Genomic DNA, 25,011 nt, shown 5'->3' on the forward strand with positions numbered 1-25,011 from the left:
TTTGCTACATTTAATCCTGGTACTAGTAATAATTTCCTTTTTTAATTAATTCTGTGATTTGTTTAAATGTCTTAAAAAGACTCACCAAAACTATAAAAATGTGATTAACTTTGTATTTTTGAGATAATGACTTTGGATATTATTCATATTTTGACATTACACTTGTTACCTGTCATCTGAGTGTTTTGCTATGGACCTCTGCGAAGTACGGGTAAAGTAGATTAACTTTAAGCGTCTCGGATGCTTCCATTTGACTAAAATAATCTGGTTGCCGAAGCAGTCCGATTATCAAAATCTGTTTAAATCTTTCTTTAATACTTTTGTCGAGCTCATATTTTTGTCATATTTATGTACCCAGACCTATACTAGGTTTCTCGGCCGAAAGGTGATTGGAAGCAGTGCAACGGATGGAAAGAAACGCGAATTTCTTTTTACATGTGCTCCTTGTTTGTATTTGCATTAAACTTCTACAATTCCTTCATAAAACATTCGTGAAACATGATTTTGCTATTCAGAACCGACATACTACAAATCATGTGTAATTAAAGTTTGTCCGACAAACATAAACAGAAGTTTAATATTTATATTTTAACCGTTACTTAATTCACACGTACACGCGCACGAATATCGGTACATGGGGGTTTAAGGATCAAGAACTGATTGCTCCTACTCAATTTGTATAACAAAGGTATTGATTATACATTGCTCCAGTTCAAATTGTATATCAAAGGTATTGGTTATACATTGTTTCTGTTCAATTTGTATATCAAAGGTATTGATTTTACATTGCTTCTGTTCAAATTGTACATTTAAAGTATCGTTTGTACATTGCTGCTGTTGTAAATCTAAGGTTTCGATTTGACAGTTCAAATTGTATACTTAAGGTATCGGATATACATTGCTATCGTTCAAATTGTATACTTAAGGTATCGGATATACATTGCTATCGTTCAAATTGTATATTTAAGGTATCGGATATACATTGCTTGTGATAAACTTGCTGAACAATGTGTACTACAATATTTTGAGAGCGTGGATCCTGGAGTACTTTGTGAACACTTTCCAAGCCGAATTACCTTGGATTGGCTGTAATCATCAATGGAACGAACAAGGATGCGTAACTATGAAAACTGACAATTTCACGTCTAGCGTTACTGAACGTGACAAAAACGGAACGGATTATCATTCCAGATTGAGAATTCCTGTCGACAACATTTCAGATGTGACGAAAATGACAGCTGCTGAACAGTTTTGGCAGTAAAATATGTGTTTAAGATTTCTAACTGCTTCCATCTGTAGACTCTTGTTTCAGATATACACTATAAACTATTCATAGAATGGGTCGTAATCCACACAAAAACCTAAATACAGATGAATATAATGTACATCAATAACTGCCGTTTACTTAATATATAGATATAACCTTCCAATTCGCCGTTACATTTTAAAGTATCATTACCCAACAATATAATAAATAAGAATCAGTGACGCCAGCATCTACTTACGTCATACATATTTTTCAGATACAAGGTCCTTCAGCTGTCGTCTGGACTTGGTGATTTTGATGGTATTCTCTGGAACTTTGTTCTCTATATCTTCATCTGGCGGTTGCTAGTCTCCCTGTGTATGATTAAAAGTATTAAATCAATTGAAAAGGTAAAACGGATGTTGTCTTTTTTAAGATAATATCAAACACACAAATGACTATGCTAGGGGGAGCAAAAGTGAGCTTTCTTTATTCGCATGTTAAAATACACACAATCGGACAGTCGCCAGAGCCATGAGTTTTTTGTTTACAAGTTGTTGACTCTATATGACGAAAGTTATTTATAATATTCAAATGTAAACATGACAGTAAATTACCTGCGTCTCATTTCATAATAAAAAAATATATTAAATAATTAAATTAAATAAAAGGACGAATGTGACTTTACATTAGTTATGTAGCGTGCATACATAACACAGGGATACATGAGTTTGTTTACATTAGCTGTGTTGTTTGTCTGTATTTTAAACATGCACGAGTCTGTTTACAGTATCTCTGTGGTTTGTACGCATCTAACAAGGGCGATCGAGTCTGTTTACATTATCCCTGTGGTTTGTATGCATTTAACAAGGACGCTCGAGTCTGTTTACATTACCACTGTGGTTTGCACGCATCTAACAAGGACGCTCGCGTTTGTTAACATTACTTCTGTGGTTTGCATGTATCCAACAAGGACGCTTGAGTTTGTATACATTACCACTGTGGTTTGTACGTATCTAACAAAGACTCTCGAGATTTTTTAACATTACCACTGTCGTTTGCACGCTTCTAACAAGGGCGCTTGAGTTTTTTTACATTATCACTGTGGTTTGCACGCATCTAACAAAGACACTCGAGTTAATTTACATTACCACTGTGGTTTGCACGCATCTAACATGGACACTCGAGTTTATTCACATCACCACTGTGGTTTGTACGCATCTAACAAAGACACTCGAGTTTATTTACATCACCACTGTGGTTTGTACGCATCTAACAAAGACACTCGAGTTTATTTACATCACCACTGTGGTTTGTACGCATCTAACAAGGGCGCTCCATTCTGTTTACAGTATCCCTGTGGTTTGCACGCATCTAACAGGGACGTTCAAGTCTGTCTACATTACCACTGTGGTTTCAATTTATTTCAGGAGTATATCATTTACAATTTGCCTTGTAAAGTCTCATTATTCTGGACACCTACGTGTCCGTACAATATAGAATTCTTATTATCATCTTTTCTAGGTTATGTTTGTGACAGTATTTGTGCCTATAATTCTAATGTTGATCATATGGGTCCGTTCCCTGATGCTTGAAGGAGCCATTACTGGTATGTTGTACTACATCACTCCAACATTCGACAGGATAACTGATTCAAAGGTACATACTTTGGCCAAATATGTTATTCTATTCATATAAAGTTATTATAAATATGACCGATTTAAATTCGGACATACAGAAATAAAGGTAATGTATCAAAAGATATGTGCGCTTGCATTAAATATTTTATCACATTGTCTCAAGGACACTATAGGTAAGGACAGTCCCCTAGTTCTATCCGTACCTGCCAACTATTAGCATTTTAAATAAGTGCGTGTAGGTGGCCAGCATATACATATACCGTTTTTACTAAGTTTTAGCATGTTTAAAAATGCATATTTTACCATCAAGGCTCTTTATATATTAACTTGAACTGAGATTGACGCTTCGTAATCGATTCAACTATTAATATGCACCAGTCCTGAAAAAAGAACATTCTGGTTTCGGCGAGAAAAATGTTTACGTGGTCGACTAAGCTGTTAATAAGCACTGGCCCGGAAAAAGAACAAAAAATGGTATTTGTCGACCATGGAACACTTTAGTGGATATATATCATTTTATAGGCCGGGAAAACAACGCACCTTAATTGATATGCAATGCAACGTTCGACTTTATTGAAACGGATAAGACCAAATTATTACACGAGGGCTGGCATGAATTGAATTTGGTACCTGCGTCATGCGAGATACAGGACGGGAATCCAACCAAAGGTGATGTTCTGTGTTTCACCAATTTCACAGGTTTTTTACTGTATAAGCGTGATACAGAACTGGCATCCAGCCAAAGGTGGTGCTTCATATTACAATTTCACAGTTTTTGTACCTGTGTCATGCGTGACACAGAACTGGCATCCAGCCAATGGTGGTGCTCCATGATATAATTTCACAGTTTTTGTACCTGTGTCATGCGTGATACAGAACTGGCATCCAGCCAAAGGTGGTGCTCCATGATATAATTTCACAGTTTTTGTACCTGTGTCATGTGTGATACAGAACTGGCATCCAGCCAAAGGTGGTGCTCCATAATATAATTTCACAGTTTTTGTACCTGTATCATGCGTGGTACAGAACTGACATCCGGCCAGAGATGGTACTCCATGATATAATTTCACAGTTTTTGTACCTGCATCAGGCGTGATGAAGAACGGGCATCCAGCCAAAGGTGGTGCTCCATGTTACAATTTCACAGTTTTTGTACCTGCGTCATGCGTGATACAGAACTGGCATCCAGCCAAAGGTGGTGCTCCATGATATAATTTCACAGTTTTTGTACCTGTGTCATGCGTGATACAGAACTGGCATCCAGCCAAAGGTGGTGCTCCATAATATAATTTCACAGTTTTTGTACCTGTATCATGCGTGATACAGAATCCAGCCAGAGATGGTACTCCATGATATAATTTCACAGTTTTTGTACCTGCGTCAGGCGTGATGAAGAACGGGCGTCAAGCCAAAGGTGGTGCTCCGTGTTACAATTTCACAGTTTTTTTTTTTTGTACCTGTATCATGCTTGATGAAGAACGGGCATCCAGCCAAAGGTGGTGTTCCATGATAAAATTTCACAGCTTTTTTGTACCTGTAAATTGCGTGATACAGAACGAGCATCCAGCCAAAGCTGGTTCTCCATGGTACAATTTCACAGCTTTTGTACCTGTGTCATGCGTGATACAGAACTGGCATCCAGCCAAAGGTGGTGCTCCATGATAAAATTTCACAGTATTTTGTACATGTATCATGCGTGATACAGAACGGACATCAAGCCAAAGGTGGTGCTCCATAATTTAATTTCACAGTTGTTTGTACCTGCATCATGGGTGATGAAGAACGGGCATCAAGCCAAAGGTGGTGCTCAATGATTCAATTTCACAGTTTTTTGTACAGGTATCATGCCTGATACCGAACGGGCATCAAGCCAAAGGTGGTGCTCCGTGGTACAATTTCACAGTTTTTGTACCTGTGTCATGCGTGATACAGAACTGGCATCCAGAAAAGGTGGTGCTCCATTATATAATTTTACAGTTGTTGTACCTATGTCATGCGTGATACAGAAATGGCATCCAGCCAAAGGTGGTGCTCCATGATAATAATTTTACAGTTTTTGTACCTGTATCACTCGTGATATAGAACGGGTATCCAGCCAAAGGTGGTGCTCCATGATACAATTTCAAAGTTTTTTGTACCTGCATCAGGCTGTTGAAGAACGAGCGTCCAGCCAAAGGTGTGCTCCGTGATATAATTTCACAGTTTTCTTGTACCTGTATCCATGCGTTGAATGCTAGAACGTGCTATTCACAGCCGAATGTGGTGCTCCATATTACAATTTCGCAGTTTTTTTGTACATCTATCATTCGTGATAAAGAACTGGCATCCAGCCGAAGATGATGCTCCATGACACAAATTCACAGTTTTTTGTACCTGTATCATGCGTGATACAGAACTTGCATCCAGCCAAAGGTGGTGCTCCATGATACAATTTCACAGTTTTTGTACCACTATCATGCGTGATGCAGAACGGGCGTCCAGCCAAAGGTGGTGCTCCATGATACAATTTCACAGTTTTTGTACCTCTATCATGCGTGATGCAGAACTGGCATCCTGCCAAAGGTGGTGCTCCATGTTATAATTTCGCAGTTTTTTGTACCTGTATCATGCGTGATACAGAACTGGCATCTACCCGAAGGTGGTGCTCTATGTTACAGTTTCACAGTTTTTTTTGTACCAGTACCATGCGTGATACAGAACGAAATGATAGGGAAATCAGCATGAATTGCATTGCCTAATTTAGATTAAAACCTTTACTTATTATAACTAATAGAATGGTGCAGATTTAACGATACAGGGTTATTTTAGTTTCCAACTCTTCAAGATACAAGACACAAGATACAATTTTTTATTTATGGTCGGGTGTAAACATTATAACATTTTGTATTATTTTTCTCATCATATCTCATTTCCAAATTATTTCATTCTAATGCAAAACTGGTGTTTACAAGTAAATTTGTAAGTTTGCATCATTAGTGGTACATTTTGCTGGCGCTGTCTGTAGATTTATTGAATTTAAAAATTTACAATATTTTTCTAGGACTATGTACAATTATAACTTTATTTATTGCTCAAGTATATAGGACATTGATTGGTTGATTGATTTATTTATTTCATGCTTAAAAATGATATAACAATACGCACTAGACGTCCATATCTTTTATTAGTCCACTACTGGTTGAAAAACAATTTAGGGCGCTTTTCCGTACGTACGTCATACGCAATTGAATTTGTATCCGGGCTATAACTCTGTCATTCATTAAGAAATTTAAATATTTCTTGGCACAAATGTTCCCCATGATGATACGCGTATCATGCGCACAGACCCCTGGCTCAAAGGGCAAGGTCACAATTGAAGGTCAAAAAGTCAACACGGCTTTTTTTCTGTCCGATCCATAACTCTCTCATCCTTATAGGGATTCTAATATTATTTGACATAAATATTTCTTATGATAAGACGATGTATTATGTACAACTTTCAGAGCCTTAATTTTAAGGTCAAGGTCACACATGGCAGTCAAATGTTAACATGGCATGAACAGAGTCTCTTTCGTTTCCGGTCCATAACTATGTCAGTCATTAAGGTATTTTAATATTATTTGGCACAAATGTTCCCAATGATTAGACAGCGTGCCATGCGCAAAGCAAAATCCGGACCCGTAGCTCAAGGTCAAGGTCACAGTTGGAGGTCAAATGTCAACAGGGTTTTAATCCTGTCCGATCCAGAACTTTGTCATCCATCAAGGGATTACAGTATTACTTGGCATAATGTTCTCCGTGATAAGACAAAATGCCATGGCAACACCCAGTACCCTAAATTGCATGTCAACGTCACACATGGAAATTAAAGGTCAACAGGATTTTTTTCCTGTCCGGTCTGTAACTTTGACGTGCAAAACATGCTTAGAATATTAATTGGCACAAATATTACCCTGGATGAGGCAGTTTGTCTTGCTTTAAACACGGACCCTTAACTGAAAGGTCAGTGTCACATTTGGCAGTTAAAGTTAAAAAGGATTTTTTCCTGTTCAGTCAGTATTCCAACTTTCCTTAAAGGGACCTTAATTATACTTGGCACAAATATTCACCATTATGAGACGGAGTGTCAAAGTCACTCTTAGAAGACAAAGGTCAAATACAAAAATGACTTTGTTCGGAGCATTTCTTCTTCATGCATTGAGTGATTTTAAGGCTACTTCGTACAAATAATCACCACCATAAGAAAGATTGTAACGCGGAAGAACCAGGTCTCTTATTCAAAGGTCAAGGTCAAACTTCTATTATTAAAAGTACAAAAAACATATCTGACCTTTCACCGATCTGTATATCTCTTGCTGTCCAAGTTATTGTACAGTAATCATTCAAGCGAGTTACTGTAAAAGTTTTTACAGCATGTCCTGGATAAACGTCAATGTTTGTGAAATTCCTGCTTTGTTTTTCTCAAATTTCTGGCAATATAGTCTGGTACTTACTTTAACTGTGGGAACCAATCTATCACTATTTTATAGTACATGTTTTTCTCTTTCTCCTACCAAGGTATGGCTAGAGGCCGCGTTGATGGCATGTTATACTCTTGGACCAGGCTGGGGCACCATACCCATGATTGGAAGCCACAACAAGTTCCATGGAAATATTATAAGGTTCTATATCTCGTTTTAATAACTGACCCTACTTTTCATTGATGATATTTAAAAGTCCTCGAATAAATACCCTAAAAAGTTTGACTTAATATCTTGCTTTTCTATATGTAAAAAAGACACAAAGGCAAAACTGTTAATAAGACGCTTCTGCTCACTGTTAAATAGTAAGATATATACTAGATGCACATACATACAGGTCTATATATTGTACCCAGCATGTAGGGAGTAGACCATATGACCAACCTTTATCTCCAGGAGTTGCTCCAGATTTGAAACTGTATCTGGGATATATACCTATATTTACATGAATTTACTCGAAATTACGCTTTTTTGAGTTTCACGATGATAGACAAAACGTGCTGTACCTTTATTTGGCTGGAAACTATACATCTGCTACCGTATGGTAGTTAGTAATTTAAAAGTTTGGGTAACACACCTCGAAATTTAGTTTAAGAGTAAATGAAAAACACAGCAATAGTGCTCTGTCATACTTCATTTTCAAACTACATATGTGTAATTCTATAATGGTATGTCGGAGTTTCTTTAAAAAATGCGCTTGGCCCCCGATTTCCCAAAAAATTTAAAATTTACGTTCATTTAATGCATATTTAAAGTTATCCTATTCACTTCAGTTTCCCGTTTTATCAACGATTTGGTTTCTTCGCTGTAATAAATGGTCTCATTGTTTCTCCCTTGGTGTAATGGAAACACGACGTGGCCTCGTCTGGAAAAAAAATCACTTTGGAAAGTGACTTTTTCTGTCCTCGATGCAGGGGTATGGCACTGAGGGCCCGCGAGGGGGAAAAAACTGTCATCTTGTGAGTAAGGGGTATAAGGTCACGATGTGGATCGGCTGGGAAAACCAGTCACTTCGGAAAGTGGGTTCTTCCCCTCGTTGTTAGGCCCCTGGCAATGGCTTCGATCGGGAAAAAAATTTCGGTAAGAGAGAGTTTTCTGTTCGATTGATGGCAAGGTGGTGCCCGCAATTGGGAAAACACAGTCGCTTCGGAAAGTAGAGGGTTTCTTGTTCTCGATAAAATTGATAGGAGGGTGGCCCCAGATCTGATAAAAAAATGACATCTCGTGTAGTAGGATTTCTTTTTTCTCGGTGAATAGTCAGACAGGGGATCGGTTGGAAAAATTTCTGCACCTTAGGAAGGCGGTAAGTTTCCTGTCCTCGTTACTTTACCGCCCGGGGCCTCTTTTATGAAGAAACTGCCCCCCCCGGGACGTTTTAACAAAGGTTTCTCTGCCCTGAGGTAATGGTATGCGAAAAAAATTTGTACTGTTCTTGGGGAATGGTACCAAGGTTTATATGTCTCAAGGCCATGAAATGACTTTTGATTTGACTACCCTAGATGTAATGGACTGGAGTGTTTTGCATATTTTATATTTGTTTTCTTAACCAACCCCTGTGGATTTTTTGTTTGCGGGGTTGCAAATTACTTGCTCACTGAGGTAAAACTCATTCGGCCCAAACAATATGGAATGTTGTCAAAGCAATTGAGCCGCGCATAAATAAAAACCAACTGTGTGTTTGCGACAAGTGGACCAGGAAAATTGGATTCGCGCGTCTGGTCGGACCCATGCTATTCACTTTCAAAGCATATTGAAATTAAAAAAATGTTAGTGAAAGCATGGACCCTGACCGGAAGTGGATGTGTGGCTGGTTGGATCCTGTGGTCGCAAATAACTATGTTGGTTTTCTCGTGTGCGGCCAATTTTTATGATAAAATGATATAAAATCATAAAATCATTTTGTTGGTCCCGGATATGTTTAAAATTTCCCGGTTTATCATTAGGTTTACCGTTTCCCAAAACAGTTTTCTATTCCCGCTACCCAAGTGTGGTCAGCAGTTTTTTCGTTAACCTAATTCTTGTGGGGCTTGTTTCACAGGAAATGTGTAGGTTTTACTGAATGTTTAGCTTACATACTTTGTAAAATAACTTTTGTTTTTTTTTAATTGTCAAAATTGTTCTAATAGGTTTTATTTTCCCAAACTGGCATAATGCCGATGTTCTTGGAATACTTTTTTGTTTTAGGCAATTTGTTTTAAGCTTTTTGCTTTATGTACACCCCAAAATAGTATTTTAATTAATTTCATTTTTTTAGCTATAAACTCAAGAAAAAGTATTTTCCCGCGTTTGGCGTAACAAATTGCGGGAAATAATTTTCCCCGATTGGCAAGAACCGGTCGTTTTTATGATAAATTATGTGGTCAGTTCAGGTTGGGTATCACGATGCCACGCTGACTTAATTTTTCTTTTTTCTAGTGTAAGGCTTCTGAAAATAATGAAAGTGTTGTAAAAACGAATGAAGTTTGGGAAAGGAAAAGCTTAACTAAAAAATTTCAGCAATTGAAGGAAAGAAAAAGTGAGAAAAATTTCGTTACGGGAGGATGTTCGAGGGTTTTAAATGTTCCCAATGAAGTGAAAAAGTTGAAAGACAGGGGAATAAACTGGAAAATAGAGGTAACAAGTTTCAATTTGAATTTATTCAGAAGTTGCGACATTTGACGCAAATTTTGGGCAATCTGCTAGTAAACTTGATTCCCCGAAAAACCTTTTAGGTGAATAGGCAGAAGTAAAAAAAAACAAAATAAATTTTGCATGCCGATACTTCGGGAGGGTGGCAAAGACCCCAGTCGAAAGCCCCCAAGATTTAACAGCAAAGATGAGAAAAAATCATAAGGCGAAACAGGGCGTTGTAAGAAAAACGTATGTCCAGTAGTTCCAGGTCAGATCAACGAAAATTTTTCCTACTTTTGCAGCGGTTCCAATAGGTAGTAGGTAAAAATTTTCGCGGGCTTTAGCGCAAAAGGTTGTAAATTATAAAAAATAAAGAAGGAGTTAAAAACGTTTCGCAAAGCCCGCGTTTTCGCTATGGGGAGGGTCTGGTCATCAAATCGCAGCAAAACTAATTTTCGTCCCAAACCCCGGAATCAGAAAAGAGGGCGGGATGCGTTCGCTTGTGGAGTTTTACCACTGGAGAAGAGACTGCCCCCTTGTCATGTATTGGAAAAAAAAGAAGGCTCCAACCTTGGTAAAAAATAAAACCCGTCCTATGAAAGAGGGTTTAAAATTTTTAGTTGTGTAAAGCGTTTAGTGCCAAGTTAAACTGTCATTTTTTAAAATTTTATTTAAAAGCGTTTTTAATTGAGGGGGGCCCTGAAGCGTTTTTGGGTAAAGACAGATTGAAAGAAACGTAAAATTTTTGGAAATCTTAGGATCAAAGTGAGTTTATTGTTGTGCTACTTTGAATGGGTATAAAATTTCATATTTCTCATCCCAGAAAATGCTATTTGAAAACAAGTTTCTTTTAAAAAAAGAATAGAATTTGTTTTAAAAACCCTTTGAGATTTGTATGTAGGGTTTGTTTGAGAAAGTAAATCCCTATGGGGGAAAACCCTCTTAGTGTGGGAAAAAGCGTGGCAAAAAGAGATTGTTTTTAGATTTAAGCTGTAAAAAAATAAAAAAAAAGTTGAAACTCCAAGGCGTAAACCCCAAACAAAAACGAAAATTTTGCGATCGGTTTGTTTGGCCCTGTTAGGGGCGGTAGTGGAATGATGCTCCGTCCACGCCCTCTAGCCCCGGGTTTTGAGCAGAAAAAAAACATTTTGGGGAAACGTTGTAAATATGATGCCCTTTAAAATTGTGTTAGATTATTTGAAAAATAGTTGTTTTTGTTCAATTTGTTTTTCATTCGGATATCTTTTCAAAAATATATTTATAAAACATAACAAATGTTTAGGTTTTTCTTGGTTGAGAAAAAAGGTCAAAGTCTACTCAAAATTTTTGTCCTACCATTTGGTTTTCAACGGCCCCATCTTTTTTATAAAATCATAGGCCTTTGTAGCTAAATGGCGTGGAAAAGGAAAAGGGTTTTAATTTTTTTTTGGGACGGGGGTTTTTTTGGTTGTTGGGGGAATTGAAAATGCAACTAAATTTTGGAATGTTAAATTAGTTTGTTAAAATCAGGTTTAAAAACCAAAAAGTAGAAAAATCTGGGGTCCCTGTGCAGGATTAGAAATTTGGGTTGGTTTAGATTCGAGAAGAATGTATTAACTTTCCGAGAGCGGGTTAAAAAAAATTTAAAGTTTTTAAAAGGTTAATAGAACAGGTTTTGGGCTAAGCACGAAGGGTACTGTCAAAAGGTGGCAGTTTCGTCGGACAATTTTTTTCAAATGTTGTTGGTAGGAATTTTTTCAAAAATTATGACGAGATTCTTAGCATGGATATTTTGCAGTTTTCTTGGACGGCATATATTAGCTGAGTTCAATAGTAGGAAACAGTTAAAAATTTTTGGAAAAAAATTTTCTTTTGTCAATCATAGATTTTTGAATCAAAAATAAGTTTCTTAAAATTTTTTTTCGGAGCAGTAAAACTGGATTTTCTGGTTTGAGGAAAATTCCAAAAATGGCGTACAATAAATTTTGTCTGAAAGGAAGCTTTTTAAACCCTTTGTTCGGGGGAAAATGACAGCAATATGCGATGTTGTATCTATGTTAAGGTGTTAGCTAACCCCAAAATAAAAAGTAGTTTTAGACCCCAGGGCTTGTTTGATTTTAAAAAAAAGGTTCTTAAAAGCGTTTGCAACCCTGCAATACAGATTTTTTCTTTTTTTTTAAAAAATTCTATCAATCAAAAGATTGAATGGATTCAAGAAGGGTTGAATGAGAAAGTGATTATTTTTCAAAAATAGTGTGGGGGACGTTGGGGTATTTCTCATGACTGTTAGAAATTTATTTGAAGAGGGGGGATTTAGGAGATTTTTGCGCCCTTTTTAAAAGCAAAAAACCCCAAAAATTTTATTTTTGGGTTTTGGAATGAAGCATGTACAGGGGTTGCCTTTGGGAAAAAACTGGGGGGGAAAATATAGGGTTTTTGTGCCACCAATTTTTTACTTTGTAGGTCTGAGGAAAAAGGGGTTTGATAGAGAAGTGTTTTAATTGTCCCTTTTTGGAAATCAGAAAGTTTTTGGGCCCCCTATGTGGCTAGAAATAGTTTTATAGACAGTTCGTTGATGTTATTGTTTTCCCCAACTAAAAAAAATGTTTTATTTTCCCATGCAGAAAGGAGCGGGATATTTGGAATGAAGATTTGAAATTTAAATGTTGCATTAAAATGAAATTTTGAGTTGGATTTTTTAAAAAAAATATAAAGAGTTTATATAGACAGAAGAGGATATCTGTTTTGGATATGAGCATACTGATAAATTACAGCGTTGATAGACAGAAGGGATATGTTTGTCTTAATATGATTTAGCGGATGAGATTATCCCCGTTTTATTTGATGGAAAATGTAATGTATTAGTTGGTATATAAGTCTTTAAATTTTATGTTTTTTTTTCGTTTTTTTTTTTCAGTTATAAAAGGATGAGATAGGGATTACCCCCTTTTTTGGTTTGAAAAGGGGTGACCTTGTTCTCAAGTGTTCAAGGTGGGCAGAACAACTTGGACTTTTTTCAGGGGTTTTCCCAAAAGATGGAGAAATTGGGCAATCAAAATGAGTTAGAGGGAGGACATTTTGCCAGCCAACCCTTTCATATTTGCTCTGTTTTTGTGTTCATTAATTCAGTCGCAAATTCTCGGTACAGTTTTTTTAAATGCTTTTTACAGTGTGAAATTTTCTGACTTTTAGGGTTTAAAAAATCCCCTTCTGTTTTTCAAATTAGTTGAAAAGTACTTGAAGCCCCAAGAGAAGACTTGCTAAATTGTTGTGAAAAAAAGACCCCATAACTATAGTATACTAAGTAGTGTATGAGGATCTGTAAAAAGAGCGGATGTTAAAAGTCAGGAATTTTTTGTGTTTGTTTTTTGGTTAGAGGATTTAGAAAAGAGGGAATTATTTAAAAATTAAAAGGTAGTACTTTTTGATAGGATTCATGAGTTTTTAAGGGAATTGTAAACGATCAGACAGAGAGGGTCTTGTTTAAAATCATTGCAAATAAGGACAAGTTTGTCCAGTTATAATTTGAAAAGTTTATTTAATGGGAGATATAAGGGTTGATTCAGATTCAATCTTTTTGATATTGCAAAGGTAGGGTTTGGGTTTTTGTGTTGGAACTGTAAAAAACTTTTTTCAGTCAACATTAAGAGGCTTTTCATAGGGCTTTTAAAAAGCATGTTCATGATTTAGTTGATTTACATCTTTAGTTAGGTGGGGAACTTCAGCAGTAATTTTGGGGTAAAAAGATAAATTATTTAAAAGGATGGTAGGTGGTTTAAGTGATGGCTAAGGTGGGAGTGAAGGACATTTTAGAAGAAAGGTTAAAAATTGTCATTAAGTTTAGGTCTATGTTTATAATTTTAAATATTGTATTTAAAAGTTCTGAAAAGGGGATGGTTTTTCCCCCGTGTTTTTTGTAAAAAAGGGGGTTATACCTTATTCAGGTGTATACCTTTCGGACCCCTCTCTGGGAAAAGGGGGAAAAACGGATCCCTCTCTGGCGCGCACGGACATTTTCTGTGCTAAATAATGAACCCCAAACGTCGGGGCTCGGAAAATCAAATTTTTCGTCCTAAACCATTTTGGGCATAAAAACTTTGGGCCAAGGGAATGAGTAGTATATACCATTGCTTTTTTATCGTTAATTTGTTTTATCAGTTCACAAAAGTCCAACAAAGATGTAAGTAGCGGAGTACTGGTTGGATGTCCATCGTTTTATGTTTATGAAATTAAATACGACTTTTTAAATACAACAAATATTGGTACCTTAGATGTGAAGCGTTGACCCCAAATTCTTGTAAACCCCTTTTTATGTGGTATTTTCACAAGTTTCTTAAAAAAACCCCCCCGACTTTCTTTTTCTTTTGATGCACGGGATCCCTATTCCACAGATGGTAGATAAAAACCCAGATAGACCCTTTGATTTCAAAACAAACAAAACTCAATTATGGTACAAGAGCAATGAGGGGGGCTGATGTAGCGGATCATGAACTTATCGAAGAAAAATTGAATAAGCTGGGGGGGAAACCCAAAAAAAAAGGGAAAAAACCAGCAGAAAGAAATAGTCCCCCAAAATTACACACCCAGAGAAAAAAAGGCTTTCTCTTTAGAACTAAAAAAAAAGGTTTAAAGTTTTGGGGAATTGACGCTTTAAAAAACATATGGGAACCCAGGGAAAAGGATTTTTGAAACAGCAAACAACCCCTAGGAAAAAAGGGAAAAAGGTAAAAAACCCTTTGGGGATTGAAAAGACTCATGGACAAAAGAAATAAAAAGAAAGCTTTTAAAAGCAGCAATTACAACTGCAAATCTAAAAGGTGAAGAAAATTAAGTCTAAATTGCAGAAAAAGCAAAAAAGTCAGTAGTGAGAAATGACAAAAGGAAGTGGACTAAAGCCTTATATTGAAGAAAAAGAGCAGCAACTACGGGGCCATGAAAACATTACGAAATTACAGGGTCAAAAAGCAATGAGAGAAAAAACAAAAAAAAACCCCATAAAAAGGATAAGACGAAAAAGTATTAAAAAACCAGAATGTCGTTTGACGAGATAAAAAGAAAAACTTCGAAGAAGCCCTTTAACCGCCCCAGCCTAAAAACCATTTGTATCAAAAATAAAAACGGGGAACTTAAAAATATAGACACTGATTCCATTGTTAAAATACCTAAGAAGGAGCCCACCCCATATGCGAAAATACAGGGCACCCCTTTACATCTGTCCCCCAGCAAAGTCTTCTCAAGAATTTTAAATATCAAGGTTAAAAGCGAAGTCAAATTAAAACTACGTAAAGAAAAAGCTGGTTTAGAAGTGGAGGAGAAAAGAACAATTATTCATTACGTAATTTTTGAACAAGTAAAAAGGGAACCCCCCCCTGTTCATAAATTTGTGATTTCAAAAAAGATTCGTTTCCCATCCACAGAGAAAGCCTATGGTCCATCTGAATGTTATGACTCCTGAAAAGTGTAAGATAAAAAAATATTGTACGATATTCGAATGTCTACTCGATGGGGAAAACTGATCGAATGGTTTGGGTTACCAGGGTCAAACGGGGATGCCAATGTGGGCTTTTGTTAGAAAGTTAGTGACCTGACTTCGCTGTGACTTGCCACTTTCCCCCAAAATTCCCAACATATGCAACAAAAGGGAAAAACTGAAAAAAAACGCAAGCAGTATTGGACTAAAAATAAAATTCAAAAAAAACAAAAGTGTAGACTAAATGCTAGGATCCAAACCCAGTAAAAAATAGACCAACAAACAAGAAGATGTAAAAAAACTTTCCCAATTCTGGGGGGAATAATTAATAAAAAGGAGCAGTGACAAAGACACGATAGAGAATAGGAAAAGGCGAAATAAATTTCGCGATGGAAAATCTGGACATCCTCTATTTCTCCCCCAGTTAAAGTCAACTCTTCAAAGCTATCATGTCAGTACTATTTTGGGGAAACATGGAAAAAAACAGAAAAAGACAAAAAAACTTGATACATTTCAAAAGGGCCCGAGACAGATTTTTGGGGAAAAGGTGGCCAAAAAAATCAGAACAAAGCTACACAAGAGGGCTAAAACGACCAAGCCAGTGAAAGCCCAAATCAAAAAAGGGAAGTGGATTGGACACATTTTAAAGAAAAGAAAAACCATTGCAACATAGCCAAACATGGCGCCAGAGGGGAAAGAAAAAGGGGGCGACCAAAGACAACAGGGGAAAAAGGAAACCGAAAAAGAACGAAAAGGTGGGGGAAAGTTGGGAACAGCTATAACATTTGCAAAGCCCGGGGCTCAAGGGGAAAGGCCTTTAAAGGCCTTATAACCAAGGGTGTGAAGGGTAGGTGGGGGGAGGTGACGGGATCCCTCTAGCGGTGTAATTTTGCTCACAGGACCCTTCTTGTTTTGCACGGCACGGGAACCTCTTCGACAAAATATTTATCGGACCTGTTCCTCATATTCGTGTTCCAAGTTAGACGGTAATTTCTTGTTTGTAAAACAGTTTTTAAAGGGATAAAATCATGTGTTGTGAACTTCCTTAATTTTTTTAAATTTGGAAAATAAGTCTGGCACTTTACACCAACTTTTCATATTTTATAATTGTTTTTTTCTTTTCCTACCAAGTATGGTAGAGGCGCGTTGATGGCATTTTACTTGGACCAGTGGGGCACTACCATGTGGAAGCCACAACAAGTTCATGGAATATTATAAGGTCTTATCTCGTTTAATAACTGACAATTTTATTGATGATATTTAAAGTCTCGATAAATACTAAAAGTTTGACTTAATATCTTGCTTTTCATAGTAAAAGACACAATGGCAAAACTGTTAATAAGACGCTTATGCTCCTGTAAATAGTAAGATATATATAGTGCACATAATAAGGTCTATATATTGTACCGCATTAGGAGTAGACCATATGACCAACCTTATCTCCAGGTGCTCCAGATTTGAAACTGTATCTGGATTTACCTATATTTACATGAAATTTCTCGAAATTACGTTTTGAGTTTCCGATGATAGACAAAAGTTTTGCTGTACGTTATTTGGTGGAAACTATACATCTGCTACGTATGGTAGTTAGTATTAAAGTTTGGTAAACACCTCGAAATTGGTAGTTAAGGTAATGAAAAACACAGCATGTTTGTCTCAAATACTTCATTTTCAAACTACTATGTTATTCTTAATGGATTATGTCGGATTTCTGTTAAAAAATGCGCTGAGCGTCGCATTCCCTAAACATAAAGTACGATTTCAGTTAATGATCACTTAGTATATCCTATTCACTTATAGATATTCCGTTTTATCAACGATTTGCGATTTCTTCAGCTGTAATGAATGGTCTCATATGTTTTCATCCTTGGGAATGCACACGACATGGCCTGATTGGAAGAAACAGGTAACTTTTGGGTAAGTAGACCGTTTTTGTCCTCGAGTGCACTGGTACTGGCACATGATGGTGACCGCGATGGAGGAAAATGTCTTCTGGTACGTAGAGAGGTTTGGTACACGATTGGCATCGGTCTGGAAAACACAGTCATTTCAGGAAAGTAGGGTTCTCTGCCCTCGTTGTTATGGCTCATGGCAATGGCTTCGATCTGGAAGAAAACTTCAGGTAAGAAGAGAGCTTTTCTGTTCGATATGATGGCACAGGATGGTGACCGCAATCTGGAAAACACAGTCGCTTCAGGTAAGTAGAGGGTTTCTCTGTTCTCGATATAATTGCATAGGATGGTGACCGAGATCTGATGGAAACTGACATCTCGTGTACGTAGAGAGTTTCTCTATTCTCGGTGTAATAGTACACGACAGTGGCATCGGTCTGGAGAAATCTGCCACCTTAGGAAGGCAGGTAAGTTTCCTGTCCTCGTTACTTGTACCGACCGTGGCCTCGATATGAGAAACTGTCACCCAGGAAACGTAGTACGCAATGGTTTCTCTGTCCTCGAGGTAATGGTAGCGACAAGATTTGATGTTTTGGGGAAAACTGGTACAAATGAGTTTATATGACTAAAGGCAATGGACACTGACATTGGTCTTGCCTATATCTAGATGTAAGGCACACGGCAGTGTATATGCATATGTTACTATTTGTATATACTTAACCAAACTCCTGTGGAGTTTTGTTTGCAGGTTGCAAATTACTCTGCTCACATGAGGTTTAAAACATCATATCGGTCCGAACAAATCGGATGTTGTACGAAAACATTGAGCCGCGCATGAATAAACCACATAGTGTGTTTGCGAAAGCATGGTCAGAGCAAATATGGCATTCGGCGCAGTTGGCAGGATCCATTGCTATTCACTTTCAAAAGCCATTATTGCAATTAAAGAAAATGTTAGTGAAAGCATGGTATACTGACAGATGCTGGATGTGTAGACTGGTCTGGATCCATGCTGGATCGCAAATGACTTGTGGTTTTCTCTGATGCGGTCAATTTTATATTGATAAAGTGATTAAATCATAAAAACATTTATTAATGTACGGTATGTTTACAATTAGGTATATTAGGTTTACCGTTTACAACAGCTTTTAGTATTTCGCTACCCAAAGTGTGTCAGCAGTTTTCTGTTAACCTAACTGTGGGGCTAGATTCAAGGAATGTGTAGGTTTTACTGAATCGATATTAGCATATACATATTTGTAATAGAGGTGTTCTGTTATTTGAATCAAAATTGTTTTATAGTTTCTATTTCAGCATAATGGCCGACTGTTGTTGGAACTCTCTATTTGTATTACGTCAATCTGATTTAAAGCTTTTTGCTATTTTCAGATACAAAAATGTACACTGCAAATAGATATTATTTTAATTAATTTCCTATTTCCTTAGACTGTAAACTCAAGAAATTGTAATTAAAATGCATAAAGGTTAATGATAATTTCTAATTAGCGTTGTGTAGATCACGTTTGCATAAAAATTCTTCACAGTATACGATTTCAATCTTTTGCATGATATTTTTATGATGTAGTACCTATGGAAACGTATAGGAATGCATGCAATGAAGGGACTAGGCACGTTTTTACGTGTTGGTAAGTGCCCGAGCTCAAAGTATTCTGTAGATGCTAAAGCAGGAATCAAACATGCTTTAACGGTGTTCTAACATCATGTATAGTCCATTTTAACCGACCTGGCGGGGCGTGGTTTCGCGACGGTCCACTGCATTATTATGCAGGATATGTAGTATATTCGGTAATCCGATTTCTTATTCATTGATCATAAACATCTTAGCTCTACTTATTTTGCTCGTTCTTTTTTGAAATTACCATTATTTGCATAAGCATTGATTAACTCTGCCCCGCCAGGTCAAATAAAACGCTCCTGAAGTCTCGCAAAACTCGTGCGTATGAAATAATCTATAAATGGAGCTGGTGTAGATACTCAAAATGCATACTAGTATTTTATAATTTCACGCAAATCTTTATGTTCTTGTGTTATAACTTAGTGTTTATTGGCTCACATTTCGTTTTCTAATACATGCATCACGTTTCAGACTTACATTGACATAATATATACTATTCAATTGATAGGGCATGGTTTTCGATGTCATTGTCATAAGAATTGTGGACAAATTTAAGCCAAATAGTTTATAGTGTTGGCTTATTTCATTAAGGAATTATTCGTGTACACGTTATGGCGACACATAACACATGATTCGTAAACTGAAAATCAGGATTTTGCGACATGTCAACTGATGTACATGTCTGAATTTTGTGTTTGTTAAATTTGCAATTTAGCATTTGTGAGCATCAATATAATGAATCAAAACCTAGAAGGCGGCTACGCCTGACGAGAATGATAGGGGGTCGGTAGTGAGCAGGCATGTCAAGAGCAGGTTGCCCGACATGAATGTGTCCACAGCGTGTTAACGTATATGGAATCTTTCCAAATCGAGGAATGTCCAATTTATGGTGGTGGCTGATCTTGGTGTAAACACATGCACAAACGATTATTGTTGTTCAGTCCGGCGCATCGTTTTTTGTACTTCTTACAAAACAGTTGCAGAATGAACAATGTACGGGTATCTACAAACTATAAGGAATATATGCATGATGCTGGTATGAATGCCGACATCCTGCCATTTGGTTCCTTTGACGAATTACACTAGTAACGCTACTACGGCCCGTGACCATGTGCAGGAGAGACCGAGTGACCCAGGTTTTGTATGATGGTCTAGTTTTGTCTAGACTTACAGGTAGACATTGCAGAGTGTGGTAGAAGCACAAATGAACCGTTTTGCACTGCTGCATCTCTGAACAGACCGAATATGGCGGAGGTCTGTCAGTTAGGGTAGGAATAAGTGTTCAATGGCAAAACTGACCTCCAATTCTTTATACGGTACTTAACAGCGAGATGCTTGACGTACATTACGCCATGTGCAGGTGCAAGGGTCCAATTTATTTAATGCAGGTTTAATGTCGTCCACCATGTCCGCCTCATAACCAATACCTTGCACGTGAAACAATCGAGCTCTTGCCTTGCCTGCAGTCCCGGACCTCAATCCAATTAAAAATGTCGGACATGCTTCAGAGGGCCATATCTTGTCGCCCTGTGCAACCGTCACCTCGCAGAACTTCGTCTGCCTACAAGAGGAGTGGAACAGATACATTAAAGATCGCGGCTATTGCAGCATCCCAGGCAAGTCAGCTGTATTATGTTGGACACAAAAGTATGAAATATCAATGCGATTTAGAAATAAACTTAACAAATTTCGCCTACTTAGAATTTTATAAGTTTCCGTTAGATAACTTTACAACATGTCTAGGTCAATAATTCAACTCAGATGACTAATTAATCGATTTTATCAAATAAACAGTACAAACAAACCAAAATATATCATAAACTATTCAGTGTGTTAACGCAAACAATACTAGTTACAGATTACAAAAGTGGCCCTTATCAAAATTTGAGAAGTATATCAATTTACCTTGTTTTATAGCAATTGCGAGACATCTTAAACTCTTTCAGATGACAAATCGGATCCATTAAAGCTGTCAAATATATATTTTTTGCACTTTTGCTGAATGAATAAGATCAGTTTGAATAGTTGAAACGTGTTTGTTTTACTTACATTTATATTATGAAAGCAATGAGGCTCCTTAGTAAACACCAAAAGGTCATCTCAGCTGTATTGTTAGAAAAGAAATGGCACATTTTATCCTTAAGAACATAAAGTCAAATTTATTTAATGCGATTTTCAGGGAGTGGAATTTGTATATCGGACCATAATATGAAAACTTATACGTGCAATTTTGACACATTCGTCCGATAATGCTGTCTTGATTTAAGAATAATTTATAGCAACATTTTTACATATTTATGCGCGATGGAGTTATACGTCGGCGTAATAATTACGAGGGCGCAGCCGAGGTGTTAAATAGTGTTAAACAGCTTGTGTATAAATTATTTGATTCCTATAAGCCTTAATCTTAAACAGTAGATAAAATAGAGCGCTCTTTCTTGTCCCACAAAAACATGACGAACCGCACGTAACCATCATCTAGCGTAAGAGTGTTAACAAGAAAAATATATCGATGTCTGTTCTATCGGAAATGATGCAGGTTATTTAGCGACAACGAACTCTGGGAAAATGCATGCTATAGGCTGAAAACCTGCCTTAAATTCAGAAACATCATACATAAAAACTATATAACAGACAAGTAACGTTGCGAAAATAACATTTTGATCTACATTTTAAAGTACCAATCAGGCATTACTAGCGTTGGACTACATTAAGGTGTGCATAGGAGTATGATTTTAAATGTAGGGATAACACATGTTTTTGTTCGTGTTGTAATAACTGCAAAATCTCGAAGAAATGATTGAACCCGAAACCGTTAGGAATTATGCACAAATATAAACAGGAAACAAACACTTTTCTGGCATAAAACGTTTAAAATGCTAATTTAAATTCATATAACCTGTGTCATTTTCTTTTGTTTTAATCGCATTTAATAGGGCTGATATGTAATTTGCATTTTGCATAGGAGCGTGAATGTATAAATAGAATTGCTAACGTTAACAGCATGTTATCTTGTTAACACATCTTTACTCTCATGTATAAAAATAATTACAATAGTTTGATGTTAGAACATACAGTTGGCAAGATACTTATTTATTTAGAGCATAATGTGCACTTTTATTGTTACTGGTTCATTTTACAGGTGTTATCCACAGAAACGGTCATGAACTGCTTGGAAGATATGTTCCCAAAATGGTTCAAAGGTACAAGAAGACTTTTTATGATTGCCTTTATCAACGCCGGCTTCTTTCTCCTAACTATTCCATTTTGCACGAGGGTAAGGATTCTACCTTAAATACATTCAAGAAAAAGAAGTGCGGTTAAAAAGATGTTACACAGCTGCGTATGTCATTAGACGGTGTCCCATCATTCTGTAGACAATCTATTCATCTATAACTTCTATATATAATTTTCACTATTCTGCCTTGTATGCTTAGAAACAGGCATATCCTTTTCTTCCTTCAATTTTTCGTTTCAAAATGACTGTAATTTCTATAACCATGAATAATGTAATGTGGGAGATATTGCCAGATCACATCGCAAATCTATAACTCGGAACATTGCCTACAACACGAAATGCATCGCATCAAGCTACAAAATTACATTAAAGTGGGCAAATAAAGGCAATGAAAGACAGAAAGCGGATGGTTTATTGAAACGGGACTGTAAACTCGTATTTTGATTTATAACGATCCGGCCAAATTAAAGCAATAAACATTCAAGAACCAGGCAATCCGCATTCTTGTTTCCTTAAATTCATTTGACAGGTTATTCTTATACTGTCAAGTGACAGGTTATTTTTATACTGTAACTAGATCGAGTGTGTAGTTATCAAAATCGACAGCCTATCATTACTATCTTAATACTTCAAATTTTAAAGTGAAAGTTGACCATTTTCATTCTTCTGTTAACAGGGAGGAATGTATCTTTTCCAACTGTTAGACTGGTATGCTGCTGCCTGGACACTACTGTTTGTTTGCTTCATAGAATGTGTCGTGTTTACCTGGGTCTTATGGTAAGTAAACCAAACGCATACATTTCTTTTGTTCTATAAAAGTAATCAATAGAAAATTCAAATTCCGGATGTAGGTCTGCCGACGACCTTGGTTTTTGCGCGAAAATAGCCATTTTTTTCCATGTATGTGAGTTAGAAAAGAACGTAATGTAACCGTCTGGAATGGGTTTTTGTTCATTTTCTGAGGTTAAGTCTTTTTAACGCACGTGTATTTCAACATTAATAGAAAGTATGCAAACCTATTTGTCTTTCTGTACAAATTGTTTGACTGTGACTCAACATAATATCTTAGTGATGATCAAGCATTGTAGTATATTGATGATGTTACTCATTGCAGAGTTGGTGAGCGTTTTGCGCATGCGCAGAATTATTATCAATTGGAGGCTGCAAAATACTCTTTTTTTGCATGTCCACACGATTTAGTGTATAGTAGTATTACTGACTAAGATTAGGGTTGTTCACGGTACAATATATACATTAAGTTTTCGTCAATTAGTTAATCGGATATCCGAGTCGTATATATACAGGCGCCAACTCTTTTTTAGTCACAGCTATTAGATTTGGTGAACTTTTGACGTTAGTCATAAGAATGACGTTCTGAAATGATTTGTTGAGTTTTCTGAGGTTAAAGGCTCTTTAAGGCCGTTTGAAATTCAACTCTATTTCTTTGTCTTTCATCTTACAAAATGTTCTGATCTGTCATCAGGTACTGAACGTTTGAGCAAGGATATTGAGATAATGGTCGGTCGTCCGCTACCAACGTTCATCCGGATATCAGGGCTTTATTTCACCTTGTATCTTTTTGGTATGTTGCATCAGTTATCATTAGTTACTATCTTAGTAAAGGGCGGAAGATAAACTTGTCCGTTGATTGCCATCATCACGTAAGAAAGTTTTTTTGTTTATTTTTTGCAGTCATTCGTTTCTTTATGGAATGCTGTACGACGTCGATATTGCGTGCAAGTAATTTTGTCATGTTATGCTATGTACAAATGGACCTTGCTCTTTGGTAAATAATTGCAAAAGTCTTGGTTTCTATTTAAGACGCACTTTATAATATCCGCGGATAAATTTATTACTTTGTTTTAAAAGCAAAACTATTACAAAATGATGGCCCAATATCTTTACAATCAAGGGGACCTTGATTGTATTGAAAGTTTGTAAATAAAGTAAAAGAATAAACTTTAAATAATTTCTAAACGGAATTAATAGTGTGTCTTTTATTACAGGTAGTGTTGATTCTGTCTTTTGTTCAGTACCGTCCACCAACATACGGGAGCTATAGTTACCCTGCATTCGTGAAGGTCTAGGCTGGTGTCTGGCTTTCCTCGTTGTCTCACCCATTGTTGTCGTCTTTGTGCTCAATTTGATTATTAGCAGGAAGATCCACGAAAACGGTAATGAGTTATTATTGTAAATGATCTGACACTTTTGACCTATGATGACTAACCCGATTTTAATTTTCAATGTTATTTTGTGGACACCATTCTCTAATGTTGCTGACTGGACACGTTTTGGAAATTATTAAGTTCACGACTTAGTAAGCGGTTTTTTTTTTTTTTTTTGTTTTTGTTTTTTTTTTAAATAAAGAAATAAAAAACGACAGCATTTAAGGCACTTCTTGGACAAAATGCAGTCAATGTGTGGATTCGAGTCGCACTCTGCGGCTGAAGTCGAATTCACCACCAATATATCTTGCAGAAGATTGGTTGTTCTACACAGGTGCCCGGTCACGTTTTAAATAATGTCCGGGATCACTTCAAACTTCAGTATCAGTAAAATGCTAGAAGATCGTAACTGTGCTGAAATTAGTATTTCATTTACAGTACACTCCAGATAGAGATCGTAAGTGGGAAAGACGATAATGCTTCAATTTTCTAGGGTTCTAGAGATCAATCAAAACATAGAAAAGATAAGAAAATTGGATTGCTCGAGTAATCCCGCGTTTCAATAGAGAAAGTGGAAATTCAAGGCGCTCAAAAAACATATCTATTCAAGAAAGCGGTGTCTTATGTATACTTTTG

General features: G+C 36.7%; 1 protein-coding gene across 1 annotated transcript in view; it reads left to right on the forward strand.

The window, feature by feature from the left end:
- Positions 1-25,011, forward strand: part of LOC128545963 (sodium- and chloride-dependent glycine transporter 2-like) — a 36,052-nt gene that overhangs the window by 10,785 nt on the left and 256 nt on the right. Inside the window, exons 3-10 of the mRNA XM_053546895.1 lie at positions 969-1,257; positions 1,524-1,656; positions 2,771-2,905; positions 7,423-7,526; positions 17,245-17,350; positions 22,115-22,249; positions 22,887-22,979; positions 24,217-24,291. Coding sequence (XP_053402870.1) covers positions 969-1,257; positions 1,524-1,656; positions 2,771-2,905; positions 7,423-7,526; positions 17,245-17,350; positions 22,115-22,249; positions 22,887-22,979; positions 24,217-24,291 — 1,070 coding nt within the window. The remainder of the gene's footprint in view (positions 1-968; positions 1,258-1,523; positions 1,657-2,770; positions 2,906-7,422; positions 7,527-17,244; positions 17,351-22,114; positions 22,250-22,886; positions 22,980-24,216; positions 24,292-25,011) is intronic.

The sequence above is a fragment of the Mercenaria mercenaria genome, chromosome 6 (assembly GCF_021730395.1).
Source record: "Mercenaria mercenaria strain notata chromosome 6, MADL_Memer_1, whole genome shotgun sequence".
Taxonomy (NCBI): domain Eukaryota; kingdom Metazoa; phylum Mollusca; class Bivalvia; order Venerida; family Veneridae; genus Mercenaria; species Mercenaria mercenaria.